Below are 17,337 nucleotides of genomic sequence, written 5' to 3' on the forward strand. Positions count from 1 at the left end.
AAGCAGCGGTGGGAGCCAGGTGGAGGCTGCAGGCGGCCCCTCACCAGCTAGAGGGAGGGCGCAGACCTGAGATACAGCCGGGAGGGGGCTCACCCGGGCGGAGACAAGGGTGGGCCTCGTGCTGGTGCAGTTCCAAAGCGGTCCCTACTCCCTGCCTCCAGGTGTAGGGGGAGGTGGGCATGGGCCTCTCCCTCATCCCTGTGGGTGCTGGGGCCTGGGTCCATGCTCAGTGGGCAGTGTCGCACGGGTCACAGGCCCGTGACACATGTCCTCATTCATGACGTGCCATCCATGGTCACGCACATATGCCCCCCACCAAACTGGATAAGCACGCACACCACAGGCACACGTCCGTGCTTGGATCCAATGGGTGGACACACACACATGATCACAGATGTTCACAAGGGCTCCCAGGACCTCATGAAAACAACCCCTACAGCGTGTGATCACACACACACACACACACACACACTCTCTCTCTCTCTCTCTCAGAGGCAAGCGAGTGCTGTCTCTGTTAGGCTCAGTGTCACTGAGGCCTCAGCTGGGGACAGATGTCCCAGCCACGCTGGGCACCAAATGCCGCTTCCCAGGCAGCCTGACTCCGGCTAACACCCGGTCCTGTGGCGGAGCTCTTGGCCTCCCTGGCACCTGAGAGGAGGGACCAGAGGCTGGGAGCTGCCCGACCTCCGGCCAACCCTGCAAGTCCTCTGGTGGCCGACGTGACTCGGGGCCACTTTTAGTTGCCGCCCGGGCCCCACCAGCCTCGGGTCAGAGGTGCCGACGGGGCCCCTGGGTGCTGGTCAGCTGGGCCCTCATGGTCTGGATGCTGCCGAGGATCTTCTTCTGGTGGCCCATGAGGGTGATGCCCAGGGCGCGCACGTCCCTGTGAAGGAAGGGCGGTGCTGACCGGGTTGGCCTGGGAGGCCAGGTCCCCCTTCCCTGGAGCTGCCAGCCTGCCTCTGGTCTCCTGCCCTCTCCCCCTGTCCCCGCCCCCACGGGCACCACCACCCGGCCCCTCCACTCACTGAGCGTTCATACGCAGCACCATGCCCAGGGAGGAGTAACCGCCGGCAGCAAAGTGGTCCCGGTAGCGGCCCATGCGGATGGAATCCAGCCAGTCCCCGACGGTGAGGCCCCCGCCGCCGCCCCCCGCCCCCACGGAGGTCAAAGCAGCTCTGGGCAAAGGCAGGGGGCGGGCACCTGAGGCACAGGGGTCCTTGGTAAGTGGCCCGCCAGGGCCTCTGCCTCCCTCAGGGACCCTCGCACTAGCCGCCCTCGGCCTCCATCCAGGCTCAGCAGTAGGCAAAGGGTCTGAGAAGCTCGGCCCCAGGCTGCAAGGAGAGGGCTGAGGAAGGCCCAGACAGGGCAGGGGTCAGAGGCCCAGGAAGCTCAGAGGTCAAGGGTTCAGGCAGGACAGCAGTCAGGGGCCCAGGCAGGACAGGGGTCAAGGGCCCAGGCAGAATAGCCGTCAGGTAAGGCAGGGATCAGGGGTCCAGACTTGACAGGGGTCAGAAGCCTAAGCAGCGCAGGGGTTTGAGGCCCAGGTTGGGTGAGGTCCAGATGTCAGGGCTTACACTAAGTCTGAGCCTTATCTCAGGAAATACTGGGAGGGCAGCTGGGCTTGGGCAGAGCTGGGGTGGGCACCAGGCACCTGTTGACAGTGGCCGTGGCCCTGAGACTCTCAGGGCTCCGGATGAGGGCATCGAGGACACTGACAATCTGGGAAAAGCGAGGCCGCTGGGCCCTGTCCTTGTGCCAGCAATCGAGCATGAGCTGGTGCAGGGCGCGCGGGCAGCCCATGGGCGCAGGCAGGCGGTACCCCTCCTCCACGGAGCTGATGACCTGGGGTGGGGGCAAGCACAGTGCTGGGCTGGAGGCCGTCCCTCCCTCCAAGGCCCCCAGCGGCCCCTGCCCAGCCAGCGTCCCGCACTCACGTCACGGTTTGTCATGTTCCAGTAGGGCCTCTCCCCATAGGCCAGCACCTCCCACATGACCACACCGAAACTCCACACATCGCTGGCCGAGGAGAAGGTCCGGAAAGCGATGGCTTCGGGTGCCGTCCAGCGGATCGGGATCTTGCCTCCCTGCAAGGCACACAGGAGTGCTGAGGGCCTCTCCCCAACCCGCAGTGGGGAGCTAAGCACTGGGTCCAGGCTGGGAAACTGGCAGTCCAGGAGGGGAGACATGGCCTCCACCTTCCTAGAGCACCTGTTCTGGTCCGGGAGACCTGCACACACAGCTGTCGTGAAGACTGAGCGAAGGAAGTGTGTGGCGGGCCTGGAACATAGCAGGTGCTCAGTAAGTATCAGTCAACAGGCTGATGCCTAAGCAAGAGACCAAGCCCACGGAGTGTGGCTTGCTCATCACCCTAACTGCTCTTCCTTTCTTTCCTTCTTCTTGGGTTGGGTTTTTTGGGTTTGGGGTTTTAGTGTGTTTTTTGTTTTTGTTTTTTTGTTTTGTTTGTTTTTGTCACAAAATCCTTTCTCTAAGTGAAACTTCATTAGGACGCTCAGTGGGTGAGACCTAAGGGAAGGTTCTCGCTGAGGCAGGGTGGGGGGCCTGGGTCCCTGCCCACTCAGCCTCCTGCCTTGAAGGCGGCCCCCAGGGTACCTCTAGGGAAACCCACAGCTCTATGGAACACGTTCTGAAAATGCTAGTTTCTAGCCAATCCTTGCAGACAGCTCTGGAGTGGATTTGTGATTCAGGGAGACGCCACCCCTCCCCAAATCTCCCAGAGAGGGAGTGACGAGGGGGAGACCAGCCCTGGTGTCTGCCCAGGCCACCCAGGGGTATAGAAAGGGTGGGAATGGCGGCTCGCATTTCCCGGAGGGGGAAACAGCTGCAGAGAAGAGGTAGGACGTGCCCCAGGTTGAAGGCGACCCTGACACTTCCAACTTCACTTGACTAGGTGTGAGGAGCCCCCACCCCCACCCCCTGCCACCTTGCCCCTCCCCGGGCCTCCTGGGAAGGGGTGTGGACTGCGCACCGTGGTGGTGTAGGCCGCGTCGGGGTCGTCCTCCAGCACCCGGGAGAGCCCGAAGTCGGACACCTTGCAGACCAGGTTGCTGTCAACCAGCACGTTGCGGGCGGCCAGGTCTCGGTGGATGTAGCCCAGGTCTGAGAGGTAGCGCATGCCGGCACCCACACCTCTGAGCATGCCCACCAGCTGCATGATGGTGAACTGCCCGTCGTGAGTCTGTAGGGGGACAAGGCTGGGCTTCAGGAAGGCTCTGGGCAGTTTGCGAAGTATAGGTGGGGCTCTGATGACTTCCCACCCATCTTGCAGAAGGAGGAACAGAGGCCCAGAGAGGTTAAGCCCTGCGCCTGAACGCTGAGCAAATAAATGGTAGGGTGGGGGCTGGGAGTCTAGCGATTTCCACCGCACCCACCATGCCTTCCAGCTGGCTGGAGCCCTGGGTCCCCGCAGAGGCACCCCTCTGAGCCTGTGTGCAGGGCAGAGGACCCGTGCGGCAGAGGGACCTTCATGAGATGGGGCCCTGAAAGGTAATTTGATTGGCTGCCCCTTAAGACCCCTCCCCATGCCTCACTCCCCTTCCCCAGGTCCACTGGGTCCAAGTTCCTGAGGGTGTTTGGAGGCCTCACGTGATCTCCCAACACCCAGACTGAACTTCCCTCCCCCCAGCCCATGCGGAAGGACGGGTGGGGCACGCACCCTCAGGAAGGCGTCCAGGGAGCCGTTCTCCATGTACTCGGTCACGATCATTGCCAGGCGGCCTGGGGAGGGACAGAGGCAGGGGTGGCTCTTGGTGGGGGGATCAGACCTGCTGATTGGAGACCCCCAGGAACATACCCCCTCGGAGAGCTGCCAGGAGGTGGGCCAGCACTTGACAGCTTCAGAAAGTCCAGGGTTCCCCCTGGGGTCCCGGCCTCTGGGCCCCCTCCCAACCAAGTCATCCAGGGGCCTGAGCCAGGGGGACGGGGCAGGGCAGGGGCAGAGCACGGCAGTCCAGGGATGGACCCAGACTCCTGGTCCTGGGCAGGAGGGGCCCTTCAGGGTGAGGCTGGCCTCGCCTGGCACCTACCACGGGTGACGACACCTTCAAGGCGGATGATATTGGGATGGTCAAACTGACCCATGATGGATGCCTCGCTCAGAAAGTCCCGCCGCTGTCTCTCTGTGTAGCCGGCTTTGAGGGCCTTGATGGCCACGGGCACGTCCTGCTGCCCTGGCACCCGCAGCCGCCCGTAGCAGACTTCCCCCGACTCCCCTGTGGATCCCGAGCAGGGCAGGCAGGGGAGGGCTACGGGACCCTCCTCTCCGCACCCGGTCCCTGGCACGCCCCCTGCCCCACATGTCTGCCGTACGGGCTCCTTGGTTCCCCTCTCCCTCTGCCCTGGGTGCCCCTCCCCCGGGCACCCCCCTGTGCTGTCCCCACCTTCACAACCCCCGAGGCTCACCAGAGCCGATAATTTTCTCGATGTGGATCCTGGAGGCTTCAATCTCTCTGGCGAAACCGCGGCCCGCCCGGCCTGGCTCCTCATAGTTATGGGGTTCTGCATAGAACTGGGGCTCCGGGATCTTCCCTGGGGGGTGGTGCAGGGGCAGGAAGACAGGTGGGGGTGCTGAGGGACCAGGAAAGAAGGGCCATCAGGAGGGTGCAGGAGACTTTCTTTCGCAGCGTTCTATGGGCCTGGGAGAGGTCTGGGGTGGGGGCTGGAGGGTAAGGAGCATCCCTGGGTATCTCAGGATGTGGCGGCAAACAGTAGGTGCCTAATACGTGCTTACCGAGCGATAACAGGGTCTCTGTGGAGGAGCTATGGGGTCTCTAGAGGACACTGGGGTTTCCAGTGAGTTCTGAGTATATCTGCTGTTAGGTTTTCTGGGGTCACTGCTAGAGTCTTTAAGGTCTTTCTAAATCGTTCTGGGGTAGAAACGTAGCAAAAATGTTTTCGTCACAAAGGCCAATTTTGATTCACAGTAGTTCTCTAGAAGACTGTGTTAAGGAGGATTCTGATGCTGCGTTCAGCTCAGTGAGAATCAGTACCAGAAGTAATACTAATGTCTACCATGGGCACAGAAGTGCGGTACGGAGGTAGGCTTTCTCCTAATTATCCTTGTTTTCTGGGGCCTCTGCAGGGTCCTGAGAAAGCTCTCGGTAGGACAGGTTCTTATCCAAGAGCATATGATGCCCCCCTGCCCCCCAGCAGTGTGCAGAATTGTGCGTGAGCGCACAAACTTGTGCATTTCCCTGGGCGGAGGGTTTTTAGCCTTCTCAGCGGGGTCTGCAAACCCAATAAAGGGAAGCAGCACCTGAGGCCTCAGGTCTCTATGACCTCGCTGTCTTTCCCTGGGGCTCTGCTCTTCCCTGTGGGCCCTTGCTCCTCCCACCCGTGCCCTCCCCGGGCCGGTGCTGGTTCCCACTGTGACCCCACGTCCCTGGGTCCCCCACACTCACCCTGCCCGTTCTGATACTGCATCTTCTCGTCAGAGTCCTGGAAGGCCTTGCTGTAGCCACAGTGCCTGTGGAGGACGGCCCTAGCCTCAGCCCTGACCCCGTGCAGGGCCAGAACGCCTCCCTTCCAGCTCCTTCCCCTTCGGGGTCAGCCCCTGCAGAGGGGAGTCCCTGCCCTCCGGCTCTCGACCCGGCTGGACCGTGACATCTTTGACAATTACAACTTGCGAAGTCAAGCGCACTCGGCCCGCACAGCAGTCTATGCATTATCAGCCCCGTTTTACACGAAACCTCCCTTGGTGGGGTGGCCGGGAGGCGAGGCCTCGGGTGTCTACCACACTGTGTGACCTTGGCAAGCCCCCTCCCTCCCCTGGGCCTGTGTCTCCAGGAAACAGGACAATGCTTCCAATCCTCACTGCCTGTGACAGGAAGTACACAAGCGTCCTCATCGCAACCTCCCTCTGCGATGGAGTCAGAGAGAGAACAACGGCTTCAGTTTTGGCAGATCTGGGGTCCCGTCCCAGCTCTGACATCTACTTGGTGGAAGAGGCCTAACGTCCCTGGTCCCCAACTAGCTCCCCTGCAACACAAGACCAGGATCTCCACATCACAGGCTTAAACAAGGTGGTCACCCGAAGCGATGTCCACCCCATGGACTGCATGGGAGCGCAATTCCAAGCCAGGGGCCCTGATAAGGTCCCTCGGGAAAGACGGACCTGGGTGAACAGGGAAAAGAGGAGGGTCCGGGACAAGCCCGGGGTCCTCTAGCCTTTCGAGGTTGTTCAGAGACGAGGGGCTAGCAGAGAGGAAGAAGGGCAGGCCAGAGAGGCGGACAGAAAATGGGGGATGTGCAGGGCATGCGGGGGAGGGGGGCGGGTAGCGGGCAAGACAAAGTGAAGGAGGAAACAAGAGCAGGTTTATATGAGGAACCTGCCCGCAGGCACAAGGCGAACGCTGGCTTGGTGGGGCTCGGCACGGGCTGGGGACACAGGGCTCCAGAGGAGGGGCTTGGGGTGGCCGGGGGCAGGGACCACACACCTCTTTTTGCAGATAAGCAGGAGCAGAAGCACCACCAGACCCGTGATGAGCGTCAGGCAAATCCAGACAATGGTCCTGGTGTCATAGCGGGGCCCTGCAGAGGAGGAAAGCGGGGTGGGGCACCAGCCTCTCAGGCCCGGGGGTCTGGTGGCTCTTCCGGGCTCGGTGGGCAGCGTCCTCAGCTGTGAGTCAGCCCAGAGTCCGGTCACAGGCCCCCTCCCCCTCTGCCCCCACCCTCCACTAAGCTTCCCTTTCAAGACCCTGCTCACCCATGCTTCCTGGCTTCCTGCCCCGGTGCCACCACTTCCTGGGGCTCTGTGAGCCGCAGAGAATCACTAGACTTGTCTGAGCCTCAGTTTCCTCAGCTGTAACGGGCCTGTCCTGCCTGATAGTCAAACAGTAACAAAGCCGAATGTGCCGAGAGGTGCGGGTTTCACTCCCAATTACAGGGCAATCCCAGGGTCATCTTGTGTTTAGACAAGAAAGGTGTGGCTCAGAGAACTCAGGGAACGTACTCAGGGTCACACAGTAAATGGGACCGAGCCAGGCAGGATTCCTACCTGGCACAGGAGTGCCAAGGCAGTGCCAGTGGAAGAGGGTCATGAACTCAGCCTTGAACCTTTCTATCCCAGTACCAGCCCGGGGAGGGTACCCGAGTGTAGAGCTGAGAAAGGACCCCAAGCAGCTGGAGACAGGGGCAGGGCGTTTCCAAGCCTGAAGGTGCCTCAGAATCACCCCGAGGGCTTACTAAACGCTGCATTGCTGGGCCCTCACCCCAGGGTTTCTGATTCAGGAGGTCTGGTGTGGGGCCTGAGAACCAGCATTTCTGTACCTTCCGGGTGATGCTGCTGCTGATCCCAGACTACGCTGTGGGAACCACAGTTCTGGAGGCTGGGGGCAGGAGGATACTGCGGAAGGGGCACAGAACTCGTCCCCAGACTGGCCAGGCTTAAATCCTGCCTTGCTGGGTGACCTCGGACGATTCATTTTACTGCTTTGATCCTCCTTTTCCTCATCTGTGAAACGGGGATGTGGATAACGGCAACGCACTAGAGGGCCCCTGGGACGGTTATAAGGTGACCGTGCTGGCAAAGGGCGCCATGCCGCCTGCACGTCACACCGACACTCAGGAAAAGCCAGTGGCAGATGGGCCGTTAGCAGCTCTGTCCCTTCGGGCAAGTAACCTCCCTTCTCTGAGCCTCAGGCTTTCACCTGTGAAAATGCCAACCCAGCACAGGCACCCGCTCAGCACATCCCCTTCCTCTCACCCCCCCACGGCCCCTGGCCTGGCCCGGCTCCCTCGTCCTCCCCTGCACTCACGGGGTTTCCCGGTCTCCACCTCCATGGCCTGGCTGAAGCGGCCGCAGCCTGCAGAGGTGCGGGCTCGGACCTGGAACATGTAGCGGGTGCCCGGCTTGAGGCCCGACACGGTGGCCCTGGTGGTGACGGCCTTGAGGGTGGAGTAGCTCTGCATCTCCTTGTCCTGCCCACGAGAGGGGTGGTCGGCCAAGGGTCCTCCCGCCTGCTTCCCCTCCCCCCTCCTCCCTTCCCCGCTGGTACCTTCTCGTAGTACTTGATCTCATACTCCAGGATGATGCCATTGGGTTGCTCTGGCTCCTGCCACAGCAGGGAGACGCTGGTCTGGCCCGCGCGCTCCTGGCGGATCACCACCACCTGGGACGGGGCTGGGGCGGGAGGCCGGCCTCGGTCAGATGGCAGGGTGGGTGATAATGGAGCCCGGCCTCTGTCCCGGGGACCCTGGCTTGGGCCGCGTTCACCTTGCCAACAGTCCTGCCCCGGCCCCAGGCCAGCCGGCACCCTCCAACCCTCCTAGCAAATCGCCGGCTGCCGCTCTGCTCGGTCACCCGGGGTCGGCACAGCCTGGCTGCGGCCCGGGGGTCCAGGACGCTGGGGTTGGCTTGACCCAGAGGAGGCCTGACTAGTCCAGCTTCCGCTGCCTCCACCTCCCCGCTGGCCAGGCCCATCCACTGGCAGCGTGCTGGAGCCCCGCCAGCCTCATCCAGCAGACACCCTCGTCCACGTGGGGCCCCACCACCCGATGCCTCCCACCCCGAGCCCAAGGCCTGGAGTGGAGCAGGAAGGAGAAGGAAGGGAGGGGCAGGGCGAAGGAAGCAGCGTCCTCACCGCCTGCGCTTGGAGAGTGTGACTGCAGCAGCTCTGACACTCAGGGGAAGGACCTGAGCTGAGCCCATCTGAGCTCAAGCATTCCCGTGTCACACTAGGTCCCCAGTGCACCCCCGTTACTCACTGACTGAGCCTTTCAGTCCCTCCCTCCCTCCTGCGTTCGGTGCAGTTACCCCTGATGTGAGTCTGCTGGGAAGCACCAGATACAGACCCCACGGCAGCCAAGCTGACTCTCGGCCCCACACCTCCAGGGTCCCCCGGCTGCCCCCGGCTGCCCCCCACGCCCAGTTCTTGCTCCCTATCAGGGCATCCTGTCTCCCCTGAGCTCCCTGAAGGGAGGGACTACGCACAGCAGGTGCCCAATAGATACTGCTGGGTGGCTTTGACGTGACAAATTAAGAAGTCCAGAGTGAAGTGGGAGAGTGTGGCACAGGGGGCCCCCCACCAGCCTGGGAATCAGGCCTGGGTTCACAACCCGGCCTTCTCTTGCTGGCTGGGACCGATACCATCTGGGGGGGGGGGGCACTTTCCCCAACCAGAAAGAGAAGCTAGAAGCGCCACCAGCCAGGAGGAGGTGAGGATCAGATAAGACCATCGTGGTGCCATCGGTATGTGGGCGCCTCTTAAAAACCAAAGAACTTCCAAGGCCAGAGGTCCCGTGTGAGGGGAGCAGACACGGGGACAGAGCGCAGAGGTGGAAGGAAAACAGGGTGGGGTCACCTGAGGGCTCCAGGAGGAGGTGGCTGCCTAGAAGACAGAGTGGGAGGGAGAGGGGGGAAGGGGAGAGGAGAGAGGGGGGAGGGAGAGGGGAGAGGGAGGAGAGGGGGGGAGGCGCCAGCATTCTGTGAGGCTAGACCTCACCCATTTGCTCAGGGCTGTTGTCTGCCCTGGCCCCCTCAGGATTTCCTGAATGCCTTGCCCACATGCCTCGTGGTCCGCTAGGACCTGGGGTTCCTGTAGTGACCACGGCAGCCCTCGAGGAGCTTATGATCTATGACAGAGGCAGAAAGCAAGAAGGTAAACCAATGTGCAGTCACAGGTTGGTGAAGTGCCATGAGGGACAGAAGAAGGCACTGCGTGTGATGGAGGGAACGTTGTGTGCAGGGGCCAGGTGGAGTCAGGCCATTTCAGCGGGGGGTGGTCAGAGTGGGCCTCCCCAAGGCAGGGGTGACAGTGGAACTGAGGACTGAAGGAGCCAGCCACTGGACATCACGGGGAGGGGCCTGTCGTTCAGAAAGAGAGGTAAAGCCAAGGCCCAGGGCAGGGCAGGGCAGGGGGAAGCCAGGGTGGCTGCAAGAGAGGGAGCTGGGTAAAAGTGGGCAGGCGAGGCTGGAGAAGGTGGGTAGGGTGGGTGGCATGGGTGTCCCTCGGCCCTGGGAGGATCGGAATGGGATCTGAGCTCAGGCTGAAGCTGGTAAAGGGCTCATGTATGACCGGGCCTCGCTTACATTTGGAAAGCTCATTCAGGACGCAGTGAGAGAAGGCGTCACGGGGCGAGGGGAAGGGGCCCCCTGTGGTTGCCCACACAGCACACGCTGGGGGTGTGGACAGTGCTGTGGACTGAATTGTGTCCCCCTCCCAAATTCATATATTGCAGCCCTAACCCCCAACCTGGTAGTCTTTGTACGTAGGGTCTTAGGGAGATAATTAGGTACAGAGGGGGTCATGCAGGTGAGACTCTCATGATGGGATCAGTGCCTTTATAAGAAAAGCCACGAGACACTTCTCTCTTTCTCTGCCTTGTGAGGACACAGCAAGAGGGCAGCTGTCCACGAGCCGGGAAGAGGGTTCTCACTAGAAACCAAACCGGCCAGCATCTTGATCTTGGACTTCCAGCCTCAAGAACCGTGAGCAAAAACCTCCGGGGTTTAAGCCCCCAACCTACGGTATTTTGCTACGACGGCCTGAGCTGAGTAAGGCAGATGCACTGGAAGGACTCTGAGGGGGCGGTGGTCACCTGAAGTGGGGCCCGGTGGGGCCGGTGGGTGGTGGAGGAGGGAGGGAGGGAGGGAGAAGTCAGGCTGACAACGGGGTGTGGGGCTCCAGCATCCCCCTGAACAGTGGTGCCGTGTCCTGAGGTGGGGGGCCTCTGGGAGGTGCAGGTCCGGGGGTGCTGTGTGGCTAAAACACATCCAAGTGGGGGCGGGAGTGGGCAGCTAGGCCTCAGGGGAGAGGTCCGTGCTGGTACATTTGGGGGATGTCAGCCTGAGAGTGCATTCCAAGCCACGGGCCCTGATAAGATCACTCGGAAAAGATGGACCTGGCTGAACAGGGGAGGGAGGAGGGTCTGGGACAAGCCCAGGGTCCTTCCAGCCTTTTGAGGTTGTTCGGGGAAGCGGGGCTGGCAGGATGCACAAGGGCAGGCCAGACAGGTGAACAGAAAATGGGGGATGTGCAGGGCTTGGGGGCAAGACGCCAAGTGTTCCACCAATGAGAAAAGAACAGGGAGAGAAGTCCCTGCGGCGCGTGGCCCGGTGGAGGCATTGGACTTCAGGGGCCAGGTGGGGAAAGATGCCTGATAGGAGCCGCCCAAAGAGGCTCACCGAGAGAGGACGCAGATACAGCAGGACAGACAGCTCTTTCAGGAAGGTTTCCTGGGAGCGGAAATGGTCTGGGGGCTGGAAGGGAGCGGGGCTTCAAGGGAGGGTTTCTCTTTTAACGATGGAGCGTACTGACGGTGTCGGGAATGCCCCTGGGTTCTACTCCACCTGCACCCCGGCCAGCCAGCCGTCTGCCCCAGTCTCCCTGGAGACCAGTGGCCGAGGGCAGGGCCCCACGCACCAGGCACACAGGCCTATTCCCCACTGTGTCGCCAGCCCCGGGCACAGAGCTGGGCATTCGGTGCGTGCCCCACAAATGCCGGCTGGAAGAGGGTCTCTTGAATGGACAAAGCCTGGCATCAGGGAGGGGGTGCCCTGGGCTCACAGTTGGATCTCCTGTTTCACTTGGGTGCGAGGCAGACCTGGGTTTGAATCCTGCCTCTGCCACTTCCTGTGGGGTGACACAGAGCCTCGGACTCCTCCTCGGTGACATGGTGAGAATAGTGACTGCTGGACCAGGCCTGCGTGGTGCTGGGGGGAGACGGGGTCGGGGTCACGGTGGGCTTAGATGTGTGCTGGGGTGGCCGTTAATGGAGAAGCTACTGTGGTGGGCTCTTGGGCCGGGCTGTCACTTGACAGGCAGGACTCACCAGAATTTGGAAAGGGAGGGGCTCCAGGGGCTAAATTCAGCCCAGCAACTGTCTAGACACACAGAGATAAACGGCTGTTGTCCAAACCAGTGCAACCAAATCCCTCCCAGGGGCAGCAGTGGCAGGTGTTCTGGAAAATGATAATCAGAGTGATTTTATTTTTTAATGACATTTATTGAGCAGGTACCTTGGGCCAGGTGCTGGGCTCGGAGTTTTCATTTCTCTCACTTAAGCCCCCAAATAGGACCTGAGGCACGTACTGTTATTCCCAGTGCACCAAGGAAGAAACAGAGGCAGAGAGAAAGCTCTGGAACCCAGGCCTACGATGGCCGTGGAGGCCCGTCTCTGACCTTGTCGGATTTCTCCCACCTACGGGGCAGGATCTACTTTTCTAAGGGTGTGGAGAGCCTGCAACTCCCAGTCCTGGGGAGGAAGGCTGGGCCAGGAGAGGCAGGCACTTGCCCGAAACACCACCGCGTACGGGGCGGTGCTCCGATCCTGCGAGGGCCAGGGGCCAGGGAAGCCGGGGCACGGAGCATCTCCGCCTACCTGCCTGGTTCGTGGTGATGTTGACAACAGCCGCCCGGCGGGGCTCGGGGCTCAGGTCGGACACGCCGTTGACGGCCTCGATCCAGAAGGAGTAGTTCATGTGGGCCAGCAGATTGGCCACCAGCAGGCTGGCCCGCACCAGGCTTGTCTGCTGGGGCACGAAGCGGGTGCCACTCCCACACGTCTCGCAGTGGCCCAACGCCCAGGGGCAGCGGCGGCACACGGCGTTGTAGGTGATGTCGTTGCGGCCGCCTGGGTCCAGGGGGGGGGCCCACTCCAGGGTCACGGATGTCCCATTCACGCTGGAGATCAGGTTCACCGGTGCCGAGGGCGGCCCTGGGGAGGAGAGAACGGCAGGCGGCAGTGGTGGGCAGCAACGGCCTCCCGCTCATCACACACCAGGGAAGGGCCGGGACTCCCCCCGTGATACGTGGGGCTCCCCGAGGGTAAGGTCACCCCTTCTCCAGCCTCGGGAAGCTCCCTGACGGCAGAGGCGGTGCCAGCCCGGACCACGGCGTCAGGTCCGCGTGCAGAACCCCCTGCCCTGTCCCGCCGCAGGACCTACAGGGATCGGGGTTTGCGTTTCCCAGCATTTTCATGCAGAGCAGGTGGAGAGACTGACAACCCTGGGGGCGGGGGGGGGGGGGGGGGGGGGGGGGGGAGGGAGAGGGGCCCACAGCAGCCACCCTGGGGGCGGGTGCGAAATGCCTCTGTCATTTGCCTGCCGCATTTCACTCCTTCACCCTGCGCTGGACGGAAAGCACAGACCGCTGAGCACCGCTTGGGTGTAAAATGGAGGCTCCGGGAAGCCCAGTGGAGGTCTCTGCAGCAGTGTGTGTCCAGAGCCCCAGTCTGGGAAGCGCAGAGGGTTTGGAGAGAAAGGTGGGGCTGGGGTAGGCTCCTGGGGGCGGGGATTCGAGTCTGGAGGGACTGGGGGTGCTGAGGGGGGTGGGCCCCGGGGCTCAGAATTTCAAATCTCAGGCGGAGACTCTCAGATCTCAAGAAAATAGAAGAGTAGAATCTCAAAATCACAGAGAATAGTAGAATCTGAAGGGTGCGGAATACTAAAAGCTTAGTCGTTTACAGTCGTAAGATTTCTAGAACCTGAGGGCACTGAATTGTGGATTTGGAGAAAAACTGGAGTCCGGCTAGCTGAGAACAAGTGTCCGTGACCTAGAGCTGGGCTCACCTTGCCTGCAAAGCCCATGGTAGGCGCCACATCGCGCAGCCATCCTTTCTGTATCGGCAGGTCCCATGTGGGGAAAATGCATGGGTCTGGGCAGGACAGTGGACGGAGGGAGGGAGGGACAAAGTGTGTGTGTTTGTGTGTGTGTGTGTGTGTGTGTGTGCACGCCATGTACAGGGAGCCCGGGAGCTGGGTGTGATGGAGGTGGGGGTTGGGGGAGACTGGAGACTGACTGGGGGGCAAAACCAGTGAGAAGTGCCCCTCACTCCACCTCAAGAGACCAGCACTGGCAAACGGGGTAGGCTGAGATGGCTGCTACGCCTCCCAGCCGGGATGGGAGCGTGAGAGGCACCTTCCGGCCAGGAGAGGAGGCGATGAAGGAGCCCCGCCCATAGCACACAGAACACCCAGGCACACAGCCCTGCAGGCGCGGTGTCAGAGCCCCTCGGAGTCCCCTCAGGTGCACAGGGCATGAGCACACGCAACCACGCCCTCTCTGGGCACACGCGCCTCCCCTGCTGGGCCACGTGCGCACACGCTGGGCTCACAAGGCACATTCGTCCAAGCTCTGCGGGGACCTGGGAATCCCCTACAGGGACCCACATGTGCACACGCACCCCTCAGAGTCCTTTACGTACGTGGGCACGAGACTCTCACGCTCGAGCCCTGGCACACAAACACTATGCGGGCCCCTCTTACGGGAGCAGCTGCCGACACAGACACACACAGTGTTCTGATCGCTGCTGGCCTCCCAGGGCACACCCAGAATCAGACACACGCATGCCACATCCAAGCAGGCGGCCACACATAGTTCCTATACACACTCACCCCACACCCCACACCCACTAAGGCAGCTCAGGCAGTCCATCGAGGACGGCAGCGGTTAGGGGGCTCCTCTGACGGGCCCTTGCTTCACGGGAACCCCCTGGCTCGCCCACCCCAGCTCCCAGGACAGCAGGATCACTGCCGGATCAGAAGATGACCCAAAACGCCTGGTACCGGGCGGGGCATGAGTCCAGCTCTCGTCTGCTCCCCGAAGCAAAGAGGAAAGACTGAGGGAAGGAAGGAAGGAAGGATTTCCCTGTAGAGATGGCAGGCGACATGTGACAAGAAGTAGGGACCTCAGAGAGGTCAAGGCCACCACGGAGGAGTCAGTCGGAGTCACCCCCCTTACCCCAGACTGGCCCCCGGCCCAAGAGAGCCACCTGTCCCTGCCTCACCCACAGAGCACTGACTGGGTCCCTGGAGTCCTGGGAGCATGCGGTCCTGGCCCGGTCTTGATCTCCAGGATGCTGGGGCTCGGGGTGGTACTCACGGGTGCAGGCTGCAGACGGTGGGTCCAGGGCCGCACGGTAGTAGCTGAGGTCACAGTGGCAGGCCTGGGCAGCGGGGGCTGCAGAGTAGCTGTGGGGAGGGCAGCGGGCGCACAGCTGGTCCCCAGGGGCTGACTTGTAGAAGCCCAGCTCACAGGCTGCGGAGGACAAGGCGGCTTCAGGTGAGCCAGCCGGGCCACCCTGGCAGGCCTCGGGGCAGCTTTCCCTCTGACCCAAGGCTTCCAGTGGGATCTCCCGAGGGACACGGGTGTAGCCCTTCAGCATCACCAGGTCCTACCCTCATCTGCAGATGGAGGGACGGAAGCGCAGAGAGAGGGCCTGTGACTTACACAGGGTTGCACAGCTAGTCGGGGGCAGAACTGAGGCTGGGACCCCGATACCTGAGTCCCGGCCCCGAAGTCGGCACAGGAAAGAGCCTCTTCAAACCAGAGTCACGTCTCCCGCTGCGGCCCTTCCCACCCAGGCCGGTCTCCAGCCTGAATCTGCCCATCACCGGACACCGGGCCCTGAGTGAGACACTGCCTCGGGTGTGGGGGTCAGGAGGCTCAGCATCCAAGGGTTGGGGTTGGGACTTGGGTAGGAACGAAAGCTGGAAGGGAATGGGGCGGGTGGGAATGTGACTGGAAAAGAGACCCAGGTGATAGGACCCCTATAAAAATATAGATTCCAGGCCCCACCACGGCCAGCCAGTTAGAAGAGCCAGGCGTGGGGCCTGGGGATCTGTTTTCCAAGCTCCCCAAGCAATGCTGACTCTCCAGGACTCGCAGGCTCCCGCCCCCTCCCAGAGCCTGTCACCGCGACCGGGACTGACCAGTCTTGTACGTGACCTTCTCCCCGGCCTCCGCCACACCTGCTTCATCTCTCACCTGGATGACCCAGCCTCCAGCCTTGCCTCCCCAGTCCCCAGTCCCAGCTGCCAGTGTGACTGCCATTCATTCTGTCCTCACAGAGCCAGCACCTTGGAGTGCGGTAAACGAGGCCGTGATCATTGCCAGGAAGGAAATAAAGCGGTGAGGTGGCAAAGGGTAAACTGTGCGAGGAGCTACTTTCTCAGGGAAGGAAATGGTATTTGGATCGTGTCTAAGCAGTAAGAAGTTGTCAGCCACACAGGGAGTGGGGGTATTCTACGTTACAGAACTCCCTAAAACGACACCTGACTTGGTCACTGCCGGTTCACACCCTCACGGCCTAACAATAAAGCGTGGCAGGCACAGCCCTCCCGCAGCCTCCTCCAGTGTCACCTCTCACTCGCCATCCATAGGCCAAACTAAAGGACCGGCCACTCCCCACACCCAGCAGGTTGTTTCCTGCGTCGGGGCCTTTGCACGTGCTATGCCCTCTTCCTGGGATGGCTTGTCCTTTCTGTCCACCTGTCAAACTCTCAAGATTCATCTTCCTGTCCCTTGGAACGAAGCCTTTCTCCACACCTCCACGTGTACACACACACATGCACACACGCACATGTGCAGGTGCGTAGAAACAACTCCTCCCTGCCCCACTTCTGCAGTCCCTGCTCAGTATCGCCACCAATAACACTATGGCTGTACTTGTGTATCGGTACGTCTGGCCCTCCTCCTAAACCGGAAGGTGCTTGTGGGCAGCTCCTGGTGAACAAGGGCAGGGCTGCCCTATTCATCTCAAACTTCCTAGAGTCTGGCTCGGAGCAGAAGCGGTCAGTGCCAAGTTTTCAAAGTGAGCTAATCCCGCCGTGATCTGCTCTGCAGCAGGGAGAGATCCCGGGAGTTCAAGGAGGACCAAATGCCACCTAGCCGGGTGGTCCTCAGCTGCACCACGGACCTGACCTCCTTTGCAACAGGGACCACCGGGAAGTTCACTGTGTATTATAACAGCTAAAATCAAGTTAATTTGTAAAATGCTACAGGCTTGAGAGAAAACCTGGCATTGGGAGAAATGACACCGATTCCCAGACTCAGAGGGGGTGGAGCCAGAAGGGGCTCACAGGTTGGAGAGTTGGCGAACGTGTGCCTCAGTTTTGAGACTTCTTCCCTCCCCCCTGGAGAGACCCACGAGGGCTCAGGGCTCGCTGGGAGCTCCGGGTTGTGGGGCTCCTAGCTGACACACTGTGATCTCACCTCCTCCTCCCAGAAGCCCTCCGGGAGACAAAGCCCTGGGGCACAGCCTAGGAGCCTTCCTCCAGGCCCAGGAATGGGGCAGAGGAAGGTTTTGCGCTTCATCAGCAAACATTTGTTGGGCCTGTTGTTGAACTGAATGACAGTGACCCTCCCTATAGTTATAGCAGATCCATGTCGGCTAGCAGTTCGGGGACCATTCGCTCATTCCTCCCCTCATTTATTCCTTCACCCACATTTATTGAGATTCTACCATGGAGCTGAGATACGAGGAGTCGGTCCTGCTCTCAATGTGCCATCGGAGCAGTGAGAGGCACACAGCACACGTATGGTGACACCCTGGGGTGATTCATGGCATAAAGCAAGCACAGCACGACAGCCTGCGGGTCTT

At 61.3% G+C, this 17,337-nt stretch overlaps 1 protein-coding gene across 1 annotated transcript in view; it reads right to left on the reverse strand.

The window, feature by feature from the left end:
- Positions 1-768: 768 nt before the first annotated feature.
- EPHA8 (EPH receptor A8) overlaps positions 769-17,337 on the reverse strand; it is a 34,003-nt gene continuing 17,434 nt past the window's right edge. The window contains 15 exon segments of the mRNA XM_047084405.1: positions 769-883; positions 1,026-1,150; positions 1,152-1,200; positions 1,652-1,842; positions 1,935-2,084; positions 2,987-3,196; positions 3,674-3,735; positions 4,044-4,229; positions 4,420-4,584; positions 5,418-5,482; positions 6,453-6,546; positions 7,773-7,935; positions 8,013-8,137; positions 12,337-12,672; positions 14,838-14,993. Coding sequence (XP_046940361.1) covers positions 769-883; positions 1,026-1,150; positions 1,152-1,200; positions 1,652-1,842; positions 1,935-2,084; positions 2,987-3,196; positions 3,674-3,735; positions 4,044-4,229; positions 4,420-4,584; positions 5,418-5,482; positions 6,453-6,546; positions 7,773-7,935; positions 8,013-8,137; positions 12,337-12,672; positions 14,838-14,993 — 2,192 coding nt within the window.

The sequence above is a fragment of the Lynx rufus genome, unplaced genomic scaffold, assembly GCF_022079265.1.
Source record: "Lynx rufus isolate CCGP_SWC_20201006 ecotype Redwood Valley unplaced genomic scaffold, mLynRuf1.p SCAF_2, whole genome shotgun sequence".
NCBI classification, from domain to species: domain Eukaryota; kingdom Metazoa; phylum Chordata; class Mammalia; order Carnivora; family Felidae; genus Lynx; species Lynx rufus.